Source organism: Protopterus annectens, chromosome 5.part0 (assembly GCF_019279795.1).
Source record: "Protopterus annectens isolate FY-2018-M chromosome 5.part0, PAN1.0, whole genome shotgun sequence".
In the NCBI taxonomy this organism is placed as follows: domain Eukaryota; kingdom Metazoa; phylum Chordata; order Ceratodontiformes; family Protopteridae; genus Protopterus; species Protopterus annectens.
The window spans coordinates 1424711806-1424736278 of record NC_056735.1 but is presented as its reverse complement, the minus strand read 5'-3'; the positions used below and the strand labels follow the sequence as shown (position 1 = coordinate 1424736278).

At 37.8% G+C, this 24473-nt stretch overlaps 1 protein-coding gene across 1 annotated transcript; it reads left to right on the top strand.

Annotated features, from left to right (window-relative positions):
* The first annotated feature begins 11723 nt into the window (after positions 1–11723).
* On the top strand, positions 11724–23708 carry ZIC5 (Zic family member 5). The gene is made up of 2 exons (XM_044071230.1): positions 11724–12945; positions 20021–23708. Exons 1-2 carry the CDS (start codon positions 11802–11804, stop codon positions 20467–20469), a joined length of 1593 nt encoding a protein of 530 aa, XP_043927165.1. The 5' UTR covers positions 11724–11801; the 3' UTR covers positions 20470–23708.
* The last annotated feature ends 765 nt before the right edge of the window (positions 23709–24473 follow it).

The window sequence follows — 24473 nt, the reverse complement described above, 5'->3', positions numbered from 1 at the left end:
TCTTCTTTTCTTCTGTCTTCACAGGCGGTTTTCTTGCGCTTTAAAGCTTTAGTTTGGCTGGTTTGTGCAGGTTTCGGGGCAATTCTCTAATTCTGTCTTAAATCCTGCAGACTGTGCTCTCTGTGCTATTCTTCCAAGGCTCCAGTTCTCCCCTCTCTGCAGGAAACACAGGAGCTGATCCAAGTTCAAAGTCGCGTCTGCCGTCCCCTCTAAGAAGTGCTTTATTTTTTCGGCAAACTGCAAACCCCCTTTACACTATGTCATGGGGTTCAAAAGGAAGCGAGAGAAAAGCAAAAAAAAAAAAAAAAAAAAAAAAAACGAGAATTGCACTTCTATTCAAAGCTGTTGTCAGTAATTCAGACTTACAGATACACCGAACAGCAAACTCGAAGATAAACGTGGAACAACATTTAAAGCCAGAAAATATCGCAACAGGTTTTATGGCGAGTTAAAATTGCTGGCTAACAGCTGCAGCTTAGCATATGTAAAGGGTTTCAATCATTTTTGCGCTTAACGGAGCTGTCGTTAAAACGTAAGTAAATATAAAACAAATGGGTTTGCACGGCCTCACAGGCCATATCCAATGTCATTAGAATCTGTATTGTTGTTTAGTATGCTTCAGTACTGTCAAAGTTTGAATTTGTTTGTTTACTTTTCCACATATGCGACTTATATAGTGTTTAAGTCAACGCTATAAAAGATTCAAAGATAAAAGATTGCAGGAATTGAAGTCGTAGCAAAGCATCACAAGCGGTTTCGTTATCCCAACTCTACTATGGACACAAGATTAAGGCATACATTTAGGACAGCAGGGTCCGGCTGGGTTAACTAATTCTACCCTTTACAGATCTGCTACATTCACGCGTGGTGTTTGGGTTTCTTCATATAGCTTGTGTAACTATGTATGTGTCAGTATGAGCCTTGTTATGAACAGAAGTGTATGTGTGTATCTACATATATATGATTTTGCTCATTTAGATTGCACCAAATTAAAAATACCAGGTTACTAAAATATGCATAAGCTGTATTGCCCATGTAAACCCAATATTGTACTTTGTCTCCCACTATCAGCTTTCGTTGTTCTTTCTGCTTTTGTGATATAGCTAGTACAGTGTTCGCATCTTGAAAGAAACAATTTAGGAATGCATAACCGCTCTAAAATGCTGAATTCAGATAACACCAGGATCAAATTAATTGCACGAAGATCAAGCTACTTTAGAAGTGCCTCCTTGATCACAAAATGGAGCAATGATCATTTCAATACATGGGTGCAATTCCATTTAGGAAACACAATTACTATTATAATTATCCTGTACTGAAACTTATGTCCACATTTCCTGCTGAAAGTGTACAAAGCTGAAGTTTCCTACAGTAAAATACACTCTTTTCTTCTCATAAAGGAGATAAAAAAGTACAACTGCTCCTCCCTTTTCCAGTCGTTGTTACCCATTACTGGTCTGCAACAATAATATTTAAACGTTGCAGACAGTGTACATTTAAGTAAATGAACTTAACATTGAATTTTGTTTATCAATAAAATAAATCAATAAAAGAGAGCTTGCAAAGAGACTTCAGGACAATGTCGGGATAAAAAAATAATTAAAAAAAAATGTTATTCTTGTTTGATACATATAGTTAGTAACGAAAGAAATCTATAAACAGCTGTTTGCTGATGTCATAATTATTCGTCTGTGCATTACCTGCTGTCTACTTGTTAAAACAGCCAATATAACTCGCATATACTGTCTTTCCCGGTCTGTATGCCTTATCTATGAAAACTAGACAATTATGATCTATAAAATGATGCTCATACTTTTTCTCCTGTTGTAGCAGACCTAGTGTTGATTTAATCCATGGTGTTAAAATAACACACTAAAATGCTTCAATGTACACCCATGCATCTGCATTACAAAATGTGTGTGCGTGCGTGTGTGTGTGTGTGTGTGTGTGTGTACTGCTAATTAATGTATCTCTAGTAAAAGATCACGCATACATACAGTGACACAACTCTAATTCAAAATAAACTAGACTTCAGGCTACATTTGTGTGTATGTATGTGTGACTGATGTGGCATAATGAGTGAAAGCAACACACATTACACTGAAGACAGACAAAAACTAAACACACACAAGCACACGCACATCAAATCTGACGGAGCACTAAAATGAATCTCTCATCAAAGACCTTTTACGTGAGCATGAATAGGAAACAAACTGTAAACAAATAGAACTAAATAGCCAGGAAGTGTCACATTGACTCCCCTTGTCTTCTAATTGCCTCATCCATTGAAGAGAAACGTGTATCTGTTCAGTAATTAGAACAGTGTAACCAAGCGCGTACTACAACTTATCTGCATCTGCTTTAAATGAAGTTATGGTGCAATGGATGGATTACTCTAAAATAGGGTTCATAAATGACAAGTAATATGTGTGCAGTTGTTTTCTCTATGTACTGTTGGTCACACTGCTTACCTGGCATACAGCGGCCACTGGATAGGGCACAAAAATACTCATACGCAGCTCTTACACGCATGTGCTAATGCATCCTCGCTACATACTCCTAGTACTGTAAGTTGTGGAAGGACAATGCTATGCATATTTTATTTCTTGAAATACCTGAACAGACCAACTTTGTTAGGTCATAGTAATTATATCTGGAGTTGTTTGTTTGCATTCTTATTTATTTCAGCTTCGTGTACTAAGTTTATAGCTACATTTCCTATAGGGGTTTATGATATCCAATGATGTTTGTTTAAACAAATCCTACAAAATCGTTTATTTCCAATGAATGATGCATATTACTGTATTTCAAACTGGAGCAACAATCGGACAAAATAATTCCAGTAGAGTATATAAAACTCTGTCCCTTAAAGAACGATGTTCTGATATATTTCATTACGATTGCTTTCTTGGATATCTTCCAGCACCAACATTATTTGGTGTGGCCAAACATAACGCCATGGAAACCATGGCGTTCAAGCAAAATGTTAAGTGTGCAGCACATTGTTCAGTACACAGGAGTCAAACACCACAACTACAAACAATCTTAGAAAACAGAATGATGAGCTAGCGAAGTTGTTTACGTACAAAGAGATGCATACCCGTCTCATCATTAGCTATCAAATTCAGCAATTCTTTAATGTAATAATTTTTGCACATTCGCTACATCTGAAATTGGGTTATACGCAGAAACTCAAAATGCAGTTACATTGAGTGGATGCAACTGCGCAGACATGTGCTGGTTAAATCGGGATGGTGTATGTATATATGTATTTATTTGCTGAGGATGAAGGCAATAGTCTGGGAGAAGGTGACTATGCTTAGCTTTACTGCTGACAGAACCAGCTTGTAGGGCCTTATCAGATTTTTCTTCCCATCATCCGCTTCATTTTCTTCTCATGGCTTATTTCTTAGTGACTTTAGGACAACAGAGTATTTTTTCATTTCATAGCTCTTGTTTGGTAGGGTTGATTGTGCAGTTGCGGCATGCTGGAAATAGTGATGTTGTGTTCTGATGAACAGAAGGGATGGCTTAGCATTATTTAAGGTAGACAGGTTACTTATCTTTTGCCACACGCAGACAGCTATGTGACTGTGCGCGCGCGCGGCGAAAGGGTCAGATATTTTGCAATACAAACCCTGATGAGATCAGAATTGGAGAAACAGGGATGGGTGTCAATTATATTTTATAAAACAAATGACGTGTGTTTTGCATCCAGCTTAATATATGCATTCGACCAGCTATAGGCAAATGCTGCTTAAGAAGAACCTAATGAAGGCAGCAGTATCAGGCTTCAAATTATGAAGCTCAATAATGAAACGCTGCCTCTGTGGCTCAGAGGCAGTTACCACGATATAGTCCTCTTACTGAAGACCCAAAGCAAGGAGAAATTAGCAATATTATTCGGTGTACAGATTTCCCACGCTGCCTTTCGAGTTTTCCCAACACATATGATTAAAGTTATGGATCAGCTTGCGTGCTGAGTCACTTCATCATTTCATCTCTCTTTCTCTCTGTGAGTGAACGGATGTGCGAGCGTGCGTACGTGCGTGCCATTATTCTCAAATTCTTTGATCAAGAATTCTGGACAAAGTCAAAAATAACGTGTGTGGGGTGGGGGTGGTAATGGCCCCAAATATCCAGAATAAGGAACATTTTAAGTACTACTCTAATTCACTTAAACGTTAATGGAAAAACGGAAGAACACGTTTGCATCAGCATACATTTTCTCAACAATACGAAGTGTTAAATTCTAATGACAGACTACTGGTGCTTTATCAAGAAATAAATTAGACAACATTAGGAACGTGCTGCAAACTCAGAGAGAAATGAGAAATATGATGTGTGAATGCAAAACAATGTGAACGTTGTAATGGTGTAGTTTGGTGTATACAGTTTCTTGAAGCAACATGCGTTCCTACCCCCTTTGATTTTGTAAAGTTGTCCTTCAACAGAATGCATGACCACTAGTACAAAACCCTGGCTTCACGTTCGTGCAAGCAATCTAGTTTTAGTTCTAGGACTATTAGATAAATTGTTGTTTTGCTTTCTTGTCCTGATTTACTAATGCAAGAATTACACTATATGCGCGATAAATATGTAACCGCACCATAATATCTCCTATGCAACAGAGATGCATACAGGGAAGAGTCGGGTTGCTGGGTTTCAGAGAAACTAACTTTCTTTCTTGGGGTTGTTGTACGTAGTTTCACTTGTTTCATTCTAATATCAGTTAACCATTACATGTAAAGACATCTAAATACTGCATATGTCTGGAGCTTAATCTGCGTTATTACTAGCACATATGTTAATTTTCAAATACTTATGTCTGCTGACATGTTGGGTATGGCAAGGCATTGTTTTGTGTCAGGAACCATTATAATATACGCATTTTCTATATTTCCTGGAGGGAAAAATAATAAATACTACAAGAAAAAACTAGCCAAGCTAGAGTTTTTACTGTGTGATACCTTAAACCTCCTGTAGTAGAAGCTCATGGGATATATACAAATGACCCCTTAAGGTCAAGTGTTTCAGCTGTATGGCTTCTGAACGCCCAAGACTGTTTACTTTTTTTTTTTCAAAATGTTATGGATGCCTTCAGGACAATAAAGACAAACCCCACTAGCTGTGGACATGCGTGTTTCGGCCTTCTTATGACCTCGTCAGCACAGCATAAGTTATTTCATGAAGAAACCCAAATTATAAAGAAAACGCTATTATGTGCTTTGTAGTAAGGTGTTTCTTGATGCAACAATTCAACTTTATAATGTTATGCCATGAAACTGGAGACGCTTTGCCGAAACACAATTGATAAAAAAAAAAAAAAAAAACAATTTTGTCCCGTCACGCGTTGTGTACAGAAATGCAGACAGTAAATCTTATTTGTGTTTACAACTGTCCTACATATCTTTCAACCTTCCATCTCCAAAATGAGGAACACTAACTCTCATAATGTGGAACAAATGGGAAAAAATGTGGAACACATACTAACAACTTCAACTAGGAAGGTCATAGGATGGTTAAAATATGCTGGTTTTACTTATAAAGAAGATATTTTAATGAATTAATATAATTCATATCTATTTGCCATTGATTTCACTTAAAAAATTCCTAACACCGAATGAGTGACAGACCCTTTCAATGTGGAACTTCGAGGAACATGAAAATTTTAAGGCCCCAAATGAGGTACATTCCTCGTAATGAGGTACACTTGAGAGGTATGCTGCCCCACCCAGCACACATCATTTTTAAAAACGTTCACTCCTTTCTAAAATGCTGTCTCGACACGCTTAAAACATGTATACGCCATTTTCATTTATTGCCCATCACATGTGAAAAAATAATTTCTGATAAATAATTCTAATTACATCTTCAGGTAAATTGTTTATATACTGTATATATTACATTTTATGGACACTAATTTACATGTTTTAGACAACTTCTTGCTTTTGTAAGCCGTCACATTTCTGAGAGACGTTCTGAAATAAATGCAGTTGGTTAAGTACAGAGACTATGCCTGGCTACACTCTTGCAATACACAAGAGCTAGCCTGCCCACCACATTTCTAGCAACGGTCCTGCTAAGCACCTGCAAATCCTGAAGTAGAGATCGTCTCACGGCTGTGCATCTCTGACTTTTGAGAGTATTTCTGTTGACTGACAGGCTGATAGAATTAGCTATACATTGGAATCTGTTATCTATCGAGCTGTCTATCTAGCTATCAAGTTAAGGTAGAATGGACCAACTAACTCAAATATCAGTTAAAACTAGTTGCAGGTAATGCACAGTTGAAAATGGAAAGAATGCAATTCTCAATAGCTTTCTGTTATTAAATGTACAAATTCCCTGTAAGGGAATATTGATACTGGGTTTCATCAAACAGTATATATATATATATATATATATATATATATATATATATATATATATATATATATGTGTGTGTGTGTGTGTGTGTGTGTGTGTGTGTGTGTGTGTGTGTGTGTGTGTGTGTGTGTGTATATATATATATATATATATATATGTGTGTATGTATATAATCTCTCTTTGCCTCTCTGACAAAGTAATACAAATATGTTTTTTTTTGGGGGGGGGGGGTTAACAATTAAATTATTATAAGTATGACTTTAGATTGTTCAGAACTTTTCCCCTGATATACAGAAAACAATTTGCCCACTCTTTTTTCTGAGTGTTAAATTGCTCAAGATATAATGTTTGTGTAGCTCCCCTGCAGTAAGGATATTGCACGTTCATCTTAAAAATTTCTCCTACTGTACTACAACTCGGTTAACAGGCAACGTGCTGCCTATTCATTTACTTAAAAAATGCTATGGTCGTTACTATGACACTGCTGTGTTTTGGTCACAATTTGATTTTGCTGTTAGTGAAACCACTAACGACAAGAAGCATCATGGAGGCTGCATTGTGTGAGGAAACCACGGTGTGATTTATACCGTAATCAAGGACTCTGCATATTTACTTTTTAAAGAATATTTTGCTATCATGTAGTGCTGAGCACGGCACTTTGTTGTAAGTGAAGTTGAGTACCAGAATATATAATATTTTCAATGTTGCCCTTTTCTATGGTGGGCAGAAATGTCGTATAAAGAAATGTACGCAGAACGCTAATGTGCAGTGAGCGTAGCTCCCGACTTCTTTGCTGACTAATCAAGGAGGAAAAAAGCCAAAAATAATAATAGTGACAAAGGCACCAAATTAGGAATAATTGTTAGCTACAACTCTAATTCACTTAAAAAGATAAAACAAGTTTTGAACCGACATGCACATTCGGGTCATTAAGAAGCATGACATTCTAACATTTGGTGTTAATAACTGATTATGGTCCTGAATGATTTACAATAAAATAAAATATCAATAACAATAATTACAAGGAAAGGAGAAAACATCTGCCACAATTCAGGAAAGTTCGGAACAACCAGGTATGTTTGAAAGGTACAACGTGATATTTCTATCTCAGGGTAAGCAACAGGGGTAACAAATGTGCATTAAAAATACATGTTATCCTTTTCATCATGCGTGTTGAAAAGTACAGGTTCACACACAGTCACGTACGCACTCAAGCACGCACACTGTCAGTAAATGCGGCTTAATGGTGTGCATAGTATATGGAATGGAATGAGGAACTCAGTCAACATAGTCCCGAGACCACAAGTGTTGCTAATTTTGCTGGCATGAGTAATTCTGAATATGACTCTCGTCTAAGTTGATATCCATTTATTTACTCATACTCAGCAAAATGCCTCATATTCAAAGATGTGCATTTGAATTATGTCTGGGGTAATCATACACTTCGCACAGGGCATTATGCGTTGTACAAGGAGCCTTAAAAGAAATGGAAAGTGAGATTTAGACAATGTTTTATTAATGCCACTACATTTTTTGCCCCATATGAAATGTCACAACCAAGCATGACACAATTGTCTAATTTTTTTTTTATTTCTATGCCATTTTTTCCCTGCTTCCTTGCGTAGGTTTTAATGTATCTTTTGCATTACACACACACACACACACACACACACACACACACACACACACACACACACACACACACACACACATAAATGACACAAGGAGATAAATCAAAATATACAGTTTGCGCAGTTTGTGACAACTTACTGGAAAGCGTTTTAGGATAATGATGTCTTCCAAACTCTGAGAGCATTCAATTTTGGGTCCTGCATGCTTTCACACTCTGAGATAAAGGATGATCTTTTCCAGCAGTTAATTCAAGGCAACGTAATTTTCCCAATGGGAAAATGAATTTCATTTATAGTTAAAAGTGGGGTTGCTATTACTTTCATTTGCAGTCACATTCTTTTTTAATTGTACACATTTAAACACTTCTTTTAAAGACCATTCCAATAAAACATTGCGATGAAAACTATGTTCTGCAGTTCTATCATATAAAGGCAAACCATTAATGCTGTTTAGCTTTAAAAAGTGAATTGCTGCAGAAATAACAGTAGTTGTCTGTAAAGTTGATTTACTTAATTTATACTGTCCTAAAGAAAATGATACATATATTGAATAACGTGATAAACAAAGTTGGTTGGGTTTGAAAGAAACACTTACCTGACACGAATATGTCCTCTAGTTACTAGACTTTACATTGGTGCATAAGATCAATGTTTGTTTTATTGCTTTATAACTTAAAAATGGAAAGGAATCTGTGCAGAATTGTCTGAGCACTTAATATTAACATTTAGAAATGTTGATTTTAAATTATATTAATGATTACTGGAACGTTTTGCTTATTTAATAGTGCACAATATGTTGTCAGTACGATGTTGTAACTTAAAAGTGCTTCTTTAAGCACATTTCAGTGTTTGCTGATGTAAAAATAAATAAATAAATACTTAAAGAAGAGAAAAAGAAAATCAGTTCAAAATGAAAATTTCTGCGGGTGAACATTTGCTTGGTGCCGGGACAATCCACGGAAATTTGGTTGACAAAGAAGTTGGGATAACCAGGTTTTAAAACAAAATTACTGAGATTTTAATGTAGTTCAGACTGAACTGTGTACATTGACAAGTCTTACCAGCACACAGTTGAATGTGAGGTTTCAAGCTATTTCTTACTTAGATTTTTGGATAATAAAGCATAATAAATATCTTTATTTTCATATTCATATGTAATATTAGTTTTGTATTTAACCACTGTACTTGTAGGGCGTTTGGTATTTAATGCTCGAATGGGAAAACACATTGTTTTTTATGTTTTATATCATTGTGATGCAGTATTTTATTTAGTCATCATAAAATGAAATCAGTGACAGAGATATATCTGAATTAAGACATATTAAATCGATGGCAGATACACATCATGCTGCGCTTTACAAGAGTTGTACAAGGAGGCGTGCTCATGATTCTACAAAGCTTGATATGCCATTATTCAAGTTTATAGCCTTTTCTTCAGTGTTCTTGCGTAAGCTCATAAAGTGTCTACAACTTCGCCCACATACAAACTCAGAGAAATCTAACAATGTTGTTCTGATCTTTATGAAGAAAAAAATCTAATCAGAATAGTTCATGCGCACAGTGCATGTATTCTGAAGCAAGCTTCCAGTATTTGCTCGTATGAAGTCTACATGTGTTCCCTGCAAAACTGAATCAAGTCACTGAAAGGTTTGCTTTGAACAATAAAATGTATAGTTGAGTGGTTTATCTGTGATGCTCATCCTGTTTGACTTATTCATTTTCTCACAGAATTCAATGTATCCGTTTGTGATCACACTCCTGTACAAATGGGTGAGGATATACATTGCACTGCCTTTCTATAAGGGCGTCACTTACAAGTCTGTCACAGTGTTAGCTAACCTTTCTGACATGCTCGCGTTTTCTAGAACGGCACTGGATCAATCCCCGATTCACAATCAAAACGTAGATGTATTTTTATAAATATTCCAGTACATGTCATCTCTTATATTGAGTATAAGCTTACAGGGTGCGCAGGCTTGTATACCAAATGTTAACTTGTATTTGTATTTCCTGAAACAGCCTTTTGAAATACTTCTTGTAACATGGCTATATAACATTTTACCATACCTTGCACTTGTCACTGCTCCTTTGTTTCTTGTCTGTTGACTAGCTCGAATTCCAATTAATGCAGCCATCTCAGCACAAATCTCAACGTTTCTAGTACCTATGTCTATTAAATCGTGTGTAATTTCCTTTTGTTGAAATGCTGGTGCACACTGGAGCTCACCAGACTTCTTTCCTAGTTTGCATTTATGCTTCCTGAAACTTTTTTTACTGCTCTACCTGTGTGTCTTAATTACACGCTACAGTTCGGATTTTGAAAAAAAAAAAAATAACAGGAATAATTGCAAAACCTTCCCACAAGTGTTAATAAAATTAGAAACGTTTTTACGATGCAGTCGTCCTTTGCATACTTTTGAAATAAGCATTTATTGAACTTTTACTTTAAATGTGACGGAAACCCACGCACAAGCACTAAGAACATGATATACTATCACATGATCACATTTCTTAATTTACTTTATGTGTTTATGATTGGCATGGATGCTGTGCCACACGAAGGGAATAAAGTGATACAGGCTTCTTAACGGCAGGTGTCAAAAGTCAAACTACATTTATTGAAATTTTCTAGCATTTGTATGACCTAGGGACAGTACAAACAGTACTTTCAGTATACAGTGCAAGGAAATATTGCGTTATGCAACTTATTTCGTTATTATGAAAATCAGTAAAAACAACTAAAACAATTTAGAACATTACCATGTAATAAAGAATGCTGATGAGGCATACTTCTCCCAGCAACTAAATATAGTATCTAAATACATATTAACATTTGAGTGTGTGACAGCATAATATTGTGTGGAAATATTTTCCTGGCAAGAAATCTCAGAATACTGAGTGACTCAGTTCTAACAAGCAGGCAACACTTAATTACTTACACACACACACACACACACACACACACACATAGCTCTCAGTTGTTCAGATTCTTGAAGAATGTCCAGATTTTTGTCTCGTAGCTTTGACCTGCTACTCATATTTTTTTTTTTTGGAATTCACTGAAGATTTACATAACTTAATAAATGCGTACACTTGAGTTTCAGACTTTATATCCTTCAGAAAATCCATGCCAACACAAAACCTTCTATTCTAGAAACTTTATAAGAGCAATATTTAAAAATATGTCCCTATTTTGGGCCTTTGTCTCCACATTATTTTAGGCTTTATCCAGATTTCTCGGCCTAAGAGGTATGCATGTGTGTGTTGTTGTTATTAATAAAGCAAAATAGTGACAAGTTTTAGAACCAAGCAACCCAGGCAGCACAATTAAATACACACACACACGCACGCACACACACACGTGTGTGTGTACGTATTGCTTAATTAAACTCGCGCGCACGCAAACACACACACACACGTGTGTGTATGCATTGCTGTTATTAAAGTAAAATATTTCGAGTTTTAGAACCAAGCTAGTGCTTTCCTTTTTGATCCACTGGCTGGGACTAACAGGTTTATTGGTAACTTTAAGGAACTACAACTTTTGCAGCGCACTGAGGCTGAGAATGAAGGGGCGGATTCCCGCTGTGCTTGAGAGTAGTGCAGGAGCCAATCGTGTTACTCCATACACTGACAATCATGGCGACACGGCCAATGGCCACGCTGCCATTTCTAAACGGTATTCCCCACAGAGTCGCCGAAATGTTGTGCGGTCTGCCAATCGCTGGAGGACAGAGTGCGAAAAGGAATAAGCAGAGTTAGAAGCAGGACAAAAGAAGTTATAGAGCGCTAAATATATACATGTTTTTGAAGGCGTGTAGAGGGGACAAAATCACACCCGTGAATGTAGAAGGACTTGACTGTGTAGTTATGGAGCCCCCTTTAAGCAAAAGGAATCCAGCGCTGCGACTAGCGGATTTGGCAGCGTCTCAAGCCCATCCTCATCATCAGAGCATGACAGGATTCCCAGGGCTGGGGGGACACCATGCGCACTCCCACCATGGTCACCTCCACCCTGGGGAGTTAGGCAGCGATCCCGCCGTTGCTCTCAGCCCCTTCGGACCTGAACACATGACCCAGGGCAATGCTCTTAAACTCAGTCCATCGCAGCCTTTAGCAGCTCACGCCGAAGCTTTCGCCTCCGGCCCGGGCTCTGTCCCCTACCCAGTAGCAGCCTCTCACTCGGGTTACTCATCTGGTCGGGACTTCCTTCTGCGTAGAGAACTCGCCCCCGCCGCTATGCATGCCCTGGCTGAACAACAACAACAGCAACATCAAGCAGCCTCAGGTTCCCCCCACCATACCAGTATGTTCATATCATCGGCAGGCACCTATGGACATTCTGATGCGGGTATCTTCAGTGGACTTCACGATTCAGCAACTGGCGCCCACCACCCTCTCAACGGACAGATGCGGCTAGGACTAGCAGGTGAGCTGTACGGGCGATCGGAACCCTTCAGCCACAGGTCAACAGCGGCAGAGCAGTATGGCCCCTCTGCTCTCCATAGTTACAACTCTATGAACCTTAATGTTAACCTTGCGGCTGCAGCTGCAGCTGCTGCAGCTCACCACCATGGAGCAGCAGGGGCCTTTTTGAGGTACATGCGGCAACCCATCAAGCAAGAGTTAATCTGCAAATGGATTGAGCCAGACGAGGAGGAGAGCGCCCCCGCCAAGAAGCAGCCCTGTTCCAAAACTTTCAGTACCATGCATGAGCTGGTGAACCACGTCACGGTGGAGCATGTCGGTGGCCCCGAACAGAGCCATCACATCTGCTTTTGGGAAGAATGCCCTCGAGAAGGCAAACCGTTCAAAGCTAAATACAAACTGGTTAATCATATCCGAGTTCACACGGGAGAAAAACCATTTCCTTGTCCCTTTCCAGGCTGTGGTAAAGTATTTGCACGATCGGAAAACTTGAAGATCCATAAAAGAACTCACACAGGTGGGTGCTGTAGTGGCCATTTGGCACTTTCTCTCTTACATTTTGTGTTTACTTGTTTGAGAGTTAGGCAACCTTGTTTAAAATTACTCAGTAGTAACCAGGCGCAAAACCGAAAATCTGCAGACTGTTTAACTGGAAGTTCCTGTACAACGCAGAAAAGACAAGACTGACTGTGTCTGTCTGCATGTGCCAGAAGAACTGCTACATTCCGGTAACAGGATCTGACGAGTACCTCGTCAGAGGGAGCACTCCCCCAAACTTGCTGACATAGGGCTGCGCTTTCAAGTAGCTTAAAATTGTGAAATTATTAGCTACTTATAGATATTTTTTTAGTTCCGGGAGTCAAGTTATATGTGGGTATCAGACCCTTAAGTAAAATGGGGGGGGGGGTGGGGGTTAGAATAATCAGGAGTTAATTCGTTGTTTTAACTAGAATTTCTGAACGCATTGAAATAGCTACACTAATTACATTGTACAAGTCGGAACAGTCTTGACCAACTCTCGTACCACTTTAGGTCTCATTTCTGCTGTTGCATGGGAATAGTATCCAACGGTTTGTACAAGAAAAAGTTGCAGTGACATTGTCGAGTTAATTGTGAACACAGATCAGCTCATTAACAAGCATGCAAAAGTCTATTGCCCCTCACTCATTAACTGCACGTTTGAAATTAGATAACCCGATGACCCGTATTTATTAATTTATTTTATTTATTTTTCCGTTTGTTCAGCGGTTGGGTGAACTGGTTGCCAGACCCCTTTCAGCTATGACCTGAACTCAGATCTGAGCAACTTAACCTACCTTTGGTTGGTCGCAGGAACCTTTAACTTTCTGTATCATTATTCGGTGAACAGAGAGCGTAACAATATTTTATTACGCAAGGGGTCTCAATATCATGGTTTATGCGTGACTGAAAACGTTGAATGCATACATATATTGCTTTCTGGTGAATCTGCAAAAGGTATTGGTACACAGAACTGTTTTCCTGAGTAGCTCTGAGAAAATTCATCACACACACTGCTATGGAATGCGTTATGTAAAAACTGTGGTTATTCGGGCCCCTTTTTTCTTTTTCTTCTTTCAATTTCAAACATGAAGATACATTCAGGACTTGAATAAGACAAACTGAAGATAGATAGGTAGATATATATATAGATACGTGCATATGTGATCCTACTTAAATGTGCTTTTAAAGCTTTTGATAAGCGCAGACTAAAACAAAACATAAAGGGAAACTGTAGTTTTACGCTTACGTTGTCACAGGAGTTTGAGATAGAGGGTGATACATGTGCTTTTGGAGAATCCAAAAATCCATGTGTCACTCTGCGTCTGTCGCTTATTAAAACCAGAAATGATGCACTGAATGGCGACTGGAGTTGTTTATGGCCTCTGGTGAGGTTAAGATCAGTAAATTTAGATTTTCTTATCATAGAAAGATTATGCCTTTTGAGCGCCGGGAAGCAGGGTCAGGGGGAATTAGATATTTTCCAACAAAAGAGTGGAAGGTCTATTGTCAAGAATACAGGGATTTGAAACAATAGCCGTTTAAAGCACACCAGGCAAGTCTGTGCGTGTTTGTGTCGGAAGGGTCGAAAAAAATCCCTCGAGCAGCTGTTTCAGTACTAGCAAACATTGAATTGGGCTCGAATTTAAGTCACAACTAGTGAATATTTTCTTTATTTCTGTTTGCATTGTACCATAAACGGTTTGCCGAGTATTACCTAGAATTTACGAAAATGTAATGTCATTTAGACAAATGCATAGATCTTTCAAAAAGCAGTTTAAGTGGTCAGTATGACCTAACCGCTGGACAGTTTGGAGACAAGTAGCATCTTATGGGTTCAAGCATCATTAGAAGTAAAAGCAATTTGCTGAACATCTTCCAACAAGCTGTCTTGAAAGTGAATAAAAATAACTTGTAGCCATTTGGATAGACTGTAGCTGTCCAGTGTTTTTATTGAATGAAAGTACCTTTTTATACTAAAAATGAAAATATAACTAGGTTAGTTAAATACCAACGTCTAGCTCGGTAGCGGTTGTAAGGGCCTTGTTTGTGTTGCTGCTTCAGACTTCTTCCTAGGTTGCAGTCGATCTTGTCCAGAAATGTACCAAAATAAGTCATAAACAAAGGAAAGAAGCACTGGCTTGTGCAAGCAAGCAGCGAGTCCCAGACCACTACAGCTTTTAGTGTGGGTCTCTTTAATTTGTTGTAGGAGGGATTGTGACACTTTCAAAGTTTGTGGGCACAGAGCTGAACTAAGCAAAGCACCAGAATATGTTTGCTGTAAGTTAACCAGACATGCTTTAAATCCAGTGACATGCGAGCGCTCCACAGCTTTAGCCAGTGGAAAGCTTTGGAGGTGTTGTTCCAATTTACCAAGCATTCAGATATGTCACTTTTGCGCTCATCAGTGTCTGCAGCTTTTGTCCCGCCTCCATCCGGACCCCCGGAAAAGGATCAAGTGAAGTTACCGTGTGCGTGTGTGTGTGTGTGTGTGTGTGTGTGTGTGTGTGTGTGTGTTTGGGGTTGCTGCTCAGGCAGTTTGTAAGCCATTGGTTGAGAAAGCCACTAGTACTTGTTTATAGTTGAAAAGGATTTGGAGGAAAATTCAGATGCAGTCAACTAATTAAGAGTTATGAATACAACATTTTCTTCGAGACACACCTAGGCACTCACGACCGTGCGGTCTTGTGGGTAGTTCATTTGAAAATTAAATTTTCCGTTCATAAAGTCGGTGCTTCTGATTTTTCACTTGCCACATTTTGTATAATAACAGCGGTTTGTCAAGCTGGTTGAAAATCTCACGAAGGAAAATTAAGGGCGTAGCAAGATTTTTGGATCAGCCAGATCGCCTCACAGTCACCCATTGCCACAATAGCCAGACTGATGTGTTTATTTATAAGATAATGTTCAATGCATCTGCCTCCTTTCTATATTGTATCTTAACTGTCAAATTATGGACACATACTTTGCAATTACAGTATTAAAGGCGAATTATTGGATAGCTGGTAATATGTAGCAAGCATATCTCACTTTTGCCCTTTTAACCATTATTCAAACTAAGGAATACAGCAGTCTTGAGCTGGGCAAAGTGCGTTTTGTTTTATGTTTTCAAGTGCTGCCTGCTACATCGTTATGTATTGTGACACAGTTCATATTTTTATTCTTTTAAAATAACTTCTTTATTAATAAAAACAACGGAGAAAAATATTTTGCTTTGCATCACCACCACCATCATCATAATTTGCCAACTATGACTTCCAAGGTGTATGTTTGAGTACAAGTATGCACGTGTTGGGTGTTAAATACAATGTGTTTATCTGATTATTTATTTATTTACTTGTGTATTTTGTTTGCTTGTTATTTGATGACTGGGCAACGGGGCTGGCCAGTTGCCCCTTTTGAAACATTATCAGGGCTTATAGGAGCAAGTACAGTGCACGCAAGCATAACATTAGCAATACGAATGAAATGTCAGAATGCACAAGATAAACAAGCAGCAAAAGCGTATAGAAAAACAATGCAACTGCAATGTAGACCGATAAAATTATTTGAAGCCTTTGTAAAAATGCAAGTGCAGCTTGCATCCTTAAGAACATGTTTTTTCACTTTAATTTTGAAGCTGTTCAATATCTGTCGCCCCCCACCTCGAGAAAAAAATAGTTGACTCTCAAGAATAAAATAACTTCATGTTATCCCCGGCTTTGTGTCTGTCAGTATAATTTGTCTATCTCCAGAACTGTCATCGGGTAATGTCAGTGAACACTGGCAACAACTGCATACACATGCAAACAGTCATGCAAATGATCTAGAACCAGTCAAAATTCTGAATTATTTCAACAGCATTTCAATGTGCATTTCTCGACCAGGCGTTTTGATAATAACTGTTTCATGTTCTACAGGCCCTCACCCATGCGAAACATTTGATTCACTGACAACACTGACTACATAAATCTATATCTATTACTAAGAATAATGTTTATGTGAAAAGAAAATACGCGTTAAATAAGACAGCGGCCATAGCTCTCAGCTGACTCTTAATTTCACAGAATGCCCTTAAATTTGCCTCATATTTAGATCCTTTAGTTGATAAATGTGTGGCTTTCAGACAAATCGTCAAGTACTGCAGTCGCTAAACTGTGACAAAGTTGTTTCAGACTCATATCCCCTAAAAAGGCAATGGCCACGCAAACATGTTATTCTAGAAAGTTGTAACTATTTATGTGCAATATTTAAATGCTGCCCCCGATTTTGAGTCTTTATCTCTCATTATTTTTGGTCTTTTCCCCGATATGAGCTAATCGGTCAGTACATTTTTTTTAAATGGGGGCGGGTGGCTGCTGCTTAAAGCTGCATGTACCTTAATTCCATTGCTTCTTAACAGGACCAAATGAGGGTTGCTGTATACTCTGGGACTGAGCTTGGTCCAAAATGATCAATGACGTAATCCAGCTACAGAATGGCGATATGACAGTGGTACGTGCTAGGATATTAAGAGAGGACAGCTCCATTTGCCAATTTTGCCATATAATCTGCCTTTCAGCGCATTGTAATTGGACATACCTTCACCTGCCAAAAGGACGGCGCACTAGTATTTAAAACCGTGCATTTAATGTGGCAATTTTCAAGAAAGAAAATCGCTTTTTAGTATTTTTATTTTGTTACGTTGGAAACTGATGAAGAGTGCTCTACTGCTATGTGTGTGTGTGTATCTGTATACAGACACACACAGAGACACACGCACACACACCACAAAGACATATAGCTTAACTGAGTTCGACTGCTACATAAATTAAGATATCCGGGACAGGATCAAAAGTCATAGATGACAGTTCTATGCTGCGTTTTTATGGCGTTGTTTTGTAGCATTACTGTATATTCTGCTTTAGGTGCAAACACTTGTCACTTAATTGGTTACTTCTCCGAGTATGGATGATGTCAGCAGTCTGTGAAAAAACAGGTTGTTCTTCGTACCATTTACTGCTGTTGTATCAGTACTGTTTTACCATACGGTATGTGTACATTGCACAGTCAGTTGTAAGTATGATTCTTCGAGACAGGTAGAAAGGCATGGTAGTAAAAATTGAGATGAATTACAAACACTTTTCGTTGCAAAAATAAGAAATGTATGGGTGTTCAGTAAAAAAAATGCTATAAAAACCTCACACGTAGCTGACTTCTTGCAAATGCTTATATTTCCCTTTAATTGCGTCATTGTATACCATTACTGCAAAACAGCTGCCGTACTCCCCGCATTTTTTCTAAAGGCGAAAGTTTTAACACTTCCTGGGCTGTTAGCCCAAGTTAAGACAATGTAAAGAGTGTCGTGTGGCATTTAGGTGGTAGCCTCCGTTTAAACGGAGCTGTGGAACTGTGACTGCATGCCATACATCTCAGCTGTACAGATTTTTGGAGAATGTCCAGATTTTTGCCTCATATTTTTGGCCTGTTACTTATAAAACGATGTTTGTCTGGCAAATCATTGGCATATATTTGAGAAATTAGGTCAGAAAATAACGACAGACATTTGAGAGTCACAGGACAGTCATCATTTAGAAAATTCATGTTAATGCAAAATCCGTTATTCTATCAACTTTCTAAGTATTTAAGATCAATATTTAAAAAGTGTTCCAATTTTTGGGGCATCGTATCCCCGTTATTTATGTCTTTGTCGAGATTTCTTGCTCTAAGGGGCTAGAGCTGCATGCTCATGCCCTTGGGGCTTTCAGCCTACCTGACAGTTTCTGAACACACCTCAATAAAAATGTCAAGTGGTACGTGACTGGGTCTTCATTTTGTCTTTTTATATTTATGACATACGCATTTAAAATGTTTGAGAAGGGACAGCTCTGTAAGTAGTTGTTCATGTGTAACCATTTCCCCTTTAGCAGGGTGGTGACAACGTTCCTCAGTTCATATTTAGTGTCGAAACATATTTGTTTATTTTTTTTACCATTCGTTATCCGGGTAAGTAATGGACCCACTGACTCTTTTCAGATACAAATGGGACTCATGGGAGCAGTTGTAATACTTGTAACACAAATGCAACATAGGAACAATTACAAAACTTTTAATGTAAGTGCAACAAATAATTTTACACAGTAGAAACATACACAACGGGGAAGAATTTTGTTTATAAAAGAAAGGGTAAATGCATTTTGAATAAAATAAACCACGTAGAAAGATGTGTGTGTGTGTATATATATATATATATATATATATATATATATATATATATATATATATACACACACACATATATACGTACATTGCATTAAATTATTAATTTACATGTTGCAGCAGGGATTAACGCTGTTTATGCACTGACCATTGTCAAGAAAGCAAGCAGACTTATCTTCCCCTTATAGATACTCTTGAAAAGTCTCCTTCCTTAATGGAGAGTTTTAAATGGTGGTCTGGCTAAAATTAGTTTAGCTTCCTGTCTGATTCTAAGAGAGAAGTTTTGTTCTCTGAGGAAGAGCATTCCCCTTAGTGGAGGGCAATAAACATGCTTCGTTTATTTGAAAAGAAAGTAGTTAGTAACAACATGGCCCTACATGATACTGAAGGCCAACTGAGTCCTTTTAGTACATCGTAATGGAGTTTTTAGGGTCAACAAGTAAAACAAATCCGCGTATGTTGTTTTGACAGTCTGCAGTTTCTGAGTCTTACATATTGAATGGAGACACAATATGGGGAGTCCATACTGTAGCTTGGGCAGAAGGGCATTTCTGGCTATAGAAGTCCTAGAAGTGGGGGATAGCATAATCCGAGCTGTGAGAATACTTTGGATGAGACCTGATGTTTCATTTCAACATTTGTTTTCTCCAAGTTAAATTAAAATCTAAATGCAAATAAGTGTCTGCATTTATCTGAGTCCCAAGCTTTGCTGTCATAACATATAAATGTATTGCAAGAACAGATAAAGAAGTATTATAAGCACTGTAATTTCAATTGACGACGCATTGATCAGCCGGTGCTTATGGTAGGACTGTATTAAGACACCAAAGTATACCTTATATAAAGTAAGAATCATAATGTATGTAATGTTTACATTTTTTTATTTTTACTTTTAGGAGAAAAGCCTTTTAAATGCGAGTTTGATGGCTGTGACAGGAAGTTTGCCAATAGCAGTGACAGAAAGAAGCATTCCCATGTTCACACAAGTGATAAGCCTTACAACTGTAAAGTGAGAGGATGTGACAAATCTTATACACATCCCAGCTCCTTGAGAAAACACATGAAGATTCATTGCAAGTCCCCACCACATTCTGTTAATTTAAGCTCTGCCTACCAAACATCAACTGCTTCTCTAGGACCACCTATGTCACCCGTTCCAGACTCCGTTAGGGGCAGATCCACAAGCCTGTCCCCGCAGGTTACAAATCTAAATGAGTGGTACGTTTGTCAGGGCAGTGTGGCTCCCAACAGCATGCACACACCTTCCAGTAATCCAAGCTCGTCTGAATCAGAAGATGATGAACCTTACAGGAACTCTGAAACAAGGACTATGCACCAGCATTGATATTTGCCATATGGACATCGTACTAGACGAACAAGGACAGCGACCTGCCACACACAAATGATTATTGTGTAGAAAATGTGTCTCCGTCCTGGTGGCCTTTAACCTATTAACCAGTTTCTGAAAACTCTCTCTCTCTCTCTCTCTCTCTCTCTCTCTCTCTACACACACACACACACACACACACACACACACACGCACACACACACACAATGTGCGTGTGTACGTCACGTTTGCTTGTATTGTGAAAAGAATTGTGTGGAGTTTGAACTAAATGTGTCCAGACAAATTTGAGTTATTTTGTTTCCTATTCTTAACCTTGGGGGAAAAAAAGAATATTAGAACATTATGGTTTTATTTAAATACTCCAAACAAGACACTGAAGCCAGTTTTAAGTCTGTGCTAACCTCCCAAGAAACATTTGATTGCTGTTTCTGTTTTGCTGCTGGTTGTGATGTCACGTAGTATATCGGTACGCTAAGCGCTTAGGCCTTTTTAACATTATCAATCCAAAAGCAGATTTTACCTTGTTTTGTGTGGTATAATGCACATCTAATGGTTTTAAGTGTCACAGTATCTCTTTTGATGGTGAGTAAGCTGCAGAAAGATACCGACCAGTATGTCTATCCCAAGCCAAGCTGTATGTTAGGAGTGCTAATGAATGAATTATCTTTTTTGTACCATTAGATGGCTTTATAGTTGTTTAAACTAAAATGAGACGAGAAAGCCGAAGGCCCTTCACAGAACTGAAACACACGTACATCCTTATGCATGCCAGTTCAGTTGTGTAATTATGATGTACAAGTATACCTCTCAACTTCTTTGCTTAAGAATTCTGGACAACGCCAAAAATAATTGAGGGCAAAAGCCCCAAACAGTGACAATGTTAATTATTACTCTAAGTCACTTAAAAGTGAGTAGAACAACAGGTTTTGCATCAACACGCATTTTCCGAACAATAAGAAGTATGAAATTCTAACATCTGGCATTATTGTCTGGTTGTTATTCTCAGTGATTTGGCAGACATTCAAACATTTTACAAGGAAAATGGCACACAGTAAGAGGCAAACTCAAAGATATTCTGAAACATTCTGGAGAGTTGAGAGGCATGTGCATAGGTATTAAACAAAACAAACACACGACACATTCATGCAAACAATTGCGCTTGAGACTGACCTTTTTTCCCTTAAAGCACACAAGTCATATTAATGTAAAGTGTTTGTTATATAAAGTTAACTAGCATATTTAACTCTCTCTTGCACACACACACACACACACACACACACACACACACACACACTGCAGTTTGTGACTTCTACATTGTGTATATATACACTGCAAAATATTTATAAACCTATTCACCAAGAGCAGTTATTTGTGCAAAAGGAACATTCTACTTAAGACACCTTTTACACGAACCCCCGCCCTGGTCACACACCGAGCCAGGAACACCAGCATTCTGAGTTGTAGTGGAACTAATTCTGGTTGTAAAATCTGAACGTTTACAGTGAACCACCAGCGTAGTTTTAAGGGAACATTCCCAGAGGAATTAAAATACTTACTTTGTTTCCTAGAGATTGTTGGGGTTTTTATACACTTGATATCCAATACACGTTTTAGTAGTTGCAGTGTAAAAAGTGCCTCTAAAGTCTTTAATGTTGTCTAGGCAATGAGGTACCTTCAGGAAAAACAGAAACAGTAGTACAGTTTCAGGAAGGACATCCTGATTTATTCAAATTATGTGCACCGGTGACATATACTATGTATGACTTCCCTGAATCGGGGTTGGTAAATAGTACTGCCTGTGTAAACTGAGATTTGGTGTTTTAAAAATAATTATTATGATACCTGAAAATCAGTGTCTTTACCAACTCAGTTCAACACATTGCCTTCGGTAACAGTCCTGCACAGCCAGACAAAAGTAAGGGTGAACCACGACAACAAAAGTATATGTGAGTGTCTGTATTTGTAATTCATTTACACAACTTACAAAATCATCCACTTATTTGAGATGTACTACTTTTTAATCACAAATGACATTTTTTTCAGCTCGAAGAGCTCTTTGGGTCTAGTCTGGATATAAATTATATAACTCATGCACGCAATCCATTTTAAAACAAAGGTTATCCTTAGACATGATTTTGGTAATCACAGGGGAACAGTCAGATGCTCTGATCCTTAACGCGGTTCCAGATCATTTATAAATAATGGTTCTGATCAGTTGAAGGGCTATTGAAAACCCTGGTTCTGCTTGAGTCAAATGTGAGTTTTTAATTTTCGCCATAATTTTGTAGATTGTAATCAGACTTAATAAATATGTAAAAAGGCTTATACCGTTAAATCCTTGATAAGACAGCTTTATTCCTGTATTTCTTATCATGTAGATATTTAACAACTTATTTTAGCAACGCATTTTGACAGGATGCTTTCTGTTACTGCAAGTGAATTAAAAGAAAAACAGAAAACCTTAATCTTAGAGGTTTTAACTAGCAAATATTTTGTTAAAATGCACCTAAATTATGGGGAAATAAAGCTTTCCTAAATATACCAGTGCAGTTAGAAATAAAAGCAGCACCATAACCCAACAGAAAGATAGGCTAGGGAACGAAAAGTGCCGTAAGCTTAAATATGTAAAATTCTACATTATGTTGTTATATCATGAATGAACTGGGTATTTATTATTTTAATACTTGTAAAATGTGGCTTAAAGGGCAACATGCTCAGAAGAGTGTTGCCTACTCATTATTTTGCGTATAACTGTTTGGTTTAAGTTCTGACACAGACTGAAGAGCACTGATGTTTTTTATAAGAGGTCCGGAAGACCTGTAATGACAGGTTCTTCCCTCCAGGGTTTATATATGTATATATACATATATATATATATATATTTGTGGTACGTGCTGTGACTTGTGTAGAATGGTTATTGTCGTTATGTATGTGAATAATATTATTTTGTAAATTTTATTTATTTCTGGCATTATTGTTTTACAAGAAGAATACAGATACACCAAAGAATTATAATATTATATTTGGTGAAAGACTGTGATGTTTATAATTTTATTTGTTACAAAATCTATTTTTCTGCTGACTTGAATACACACTGTAATGCGAATTATATGCATATGCGAATACATGCGTTACTAATTGTGTTGGTGTCTATGTGCGTAGACACTTGTGCACAGACATATTGTATGTATGTATGTATATAACACACACACACACACACACACACACACACACACACACACCGTCTGCCATGCACACTCACACCCCCTGCACACACACACACACACACACACACACACACACACACACACACACACACACACACACACACACCACATCATTTAACGGTAGTGGATCTGTCAATTTTAAAGGCTGGTTTTATATATAAATATAAACAAATTAAAACAGTTAAATTGATTATCATGTTTAAATTATGGAAGTCGACACAAATAAAATTATAATTGCATAATTTCTATAGTTGCTGTTTTCTTTTTTCTAATCCTGCAAACATTATACAATTCTGTGGGTTTGTTCACGTGAAATTACCCAGCATTTAGTAGTGACACTTGCTGGACATCCTGGTATGGACCTTTACTAGTCCTTTTTTATTATTGTTTTTATGTAAACGTAAAGCTAAGGTGCATGCATTATATCAACGCCGGGAGTGCGAATTAAATAAATTTTAACAAAAGCTAAACATGTTTCTACTTAATACATCTCGCATACATTGTGTGAATAAACATTTTAAATATTGTTTTATCTGAATAACGCATTTCACATGTGCGATGAAATCGAAAGTTCACTATTTTCACTGTTTTATGTAAATAATGAATCTCGTGTGTTAAACTGCATCTCTCTATTCTACATGTGCGCGTGTGTGTCTTTCTATATATACAGACACACACACACACACACACACACACACACACACACACACACACACACAGTAGACATGTTCACCAGGCACAACTAACATCACCAGATGAAGACAGACGTTTAAA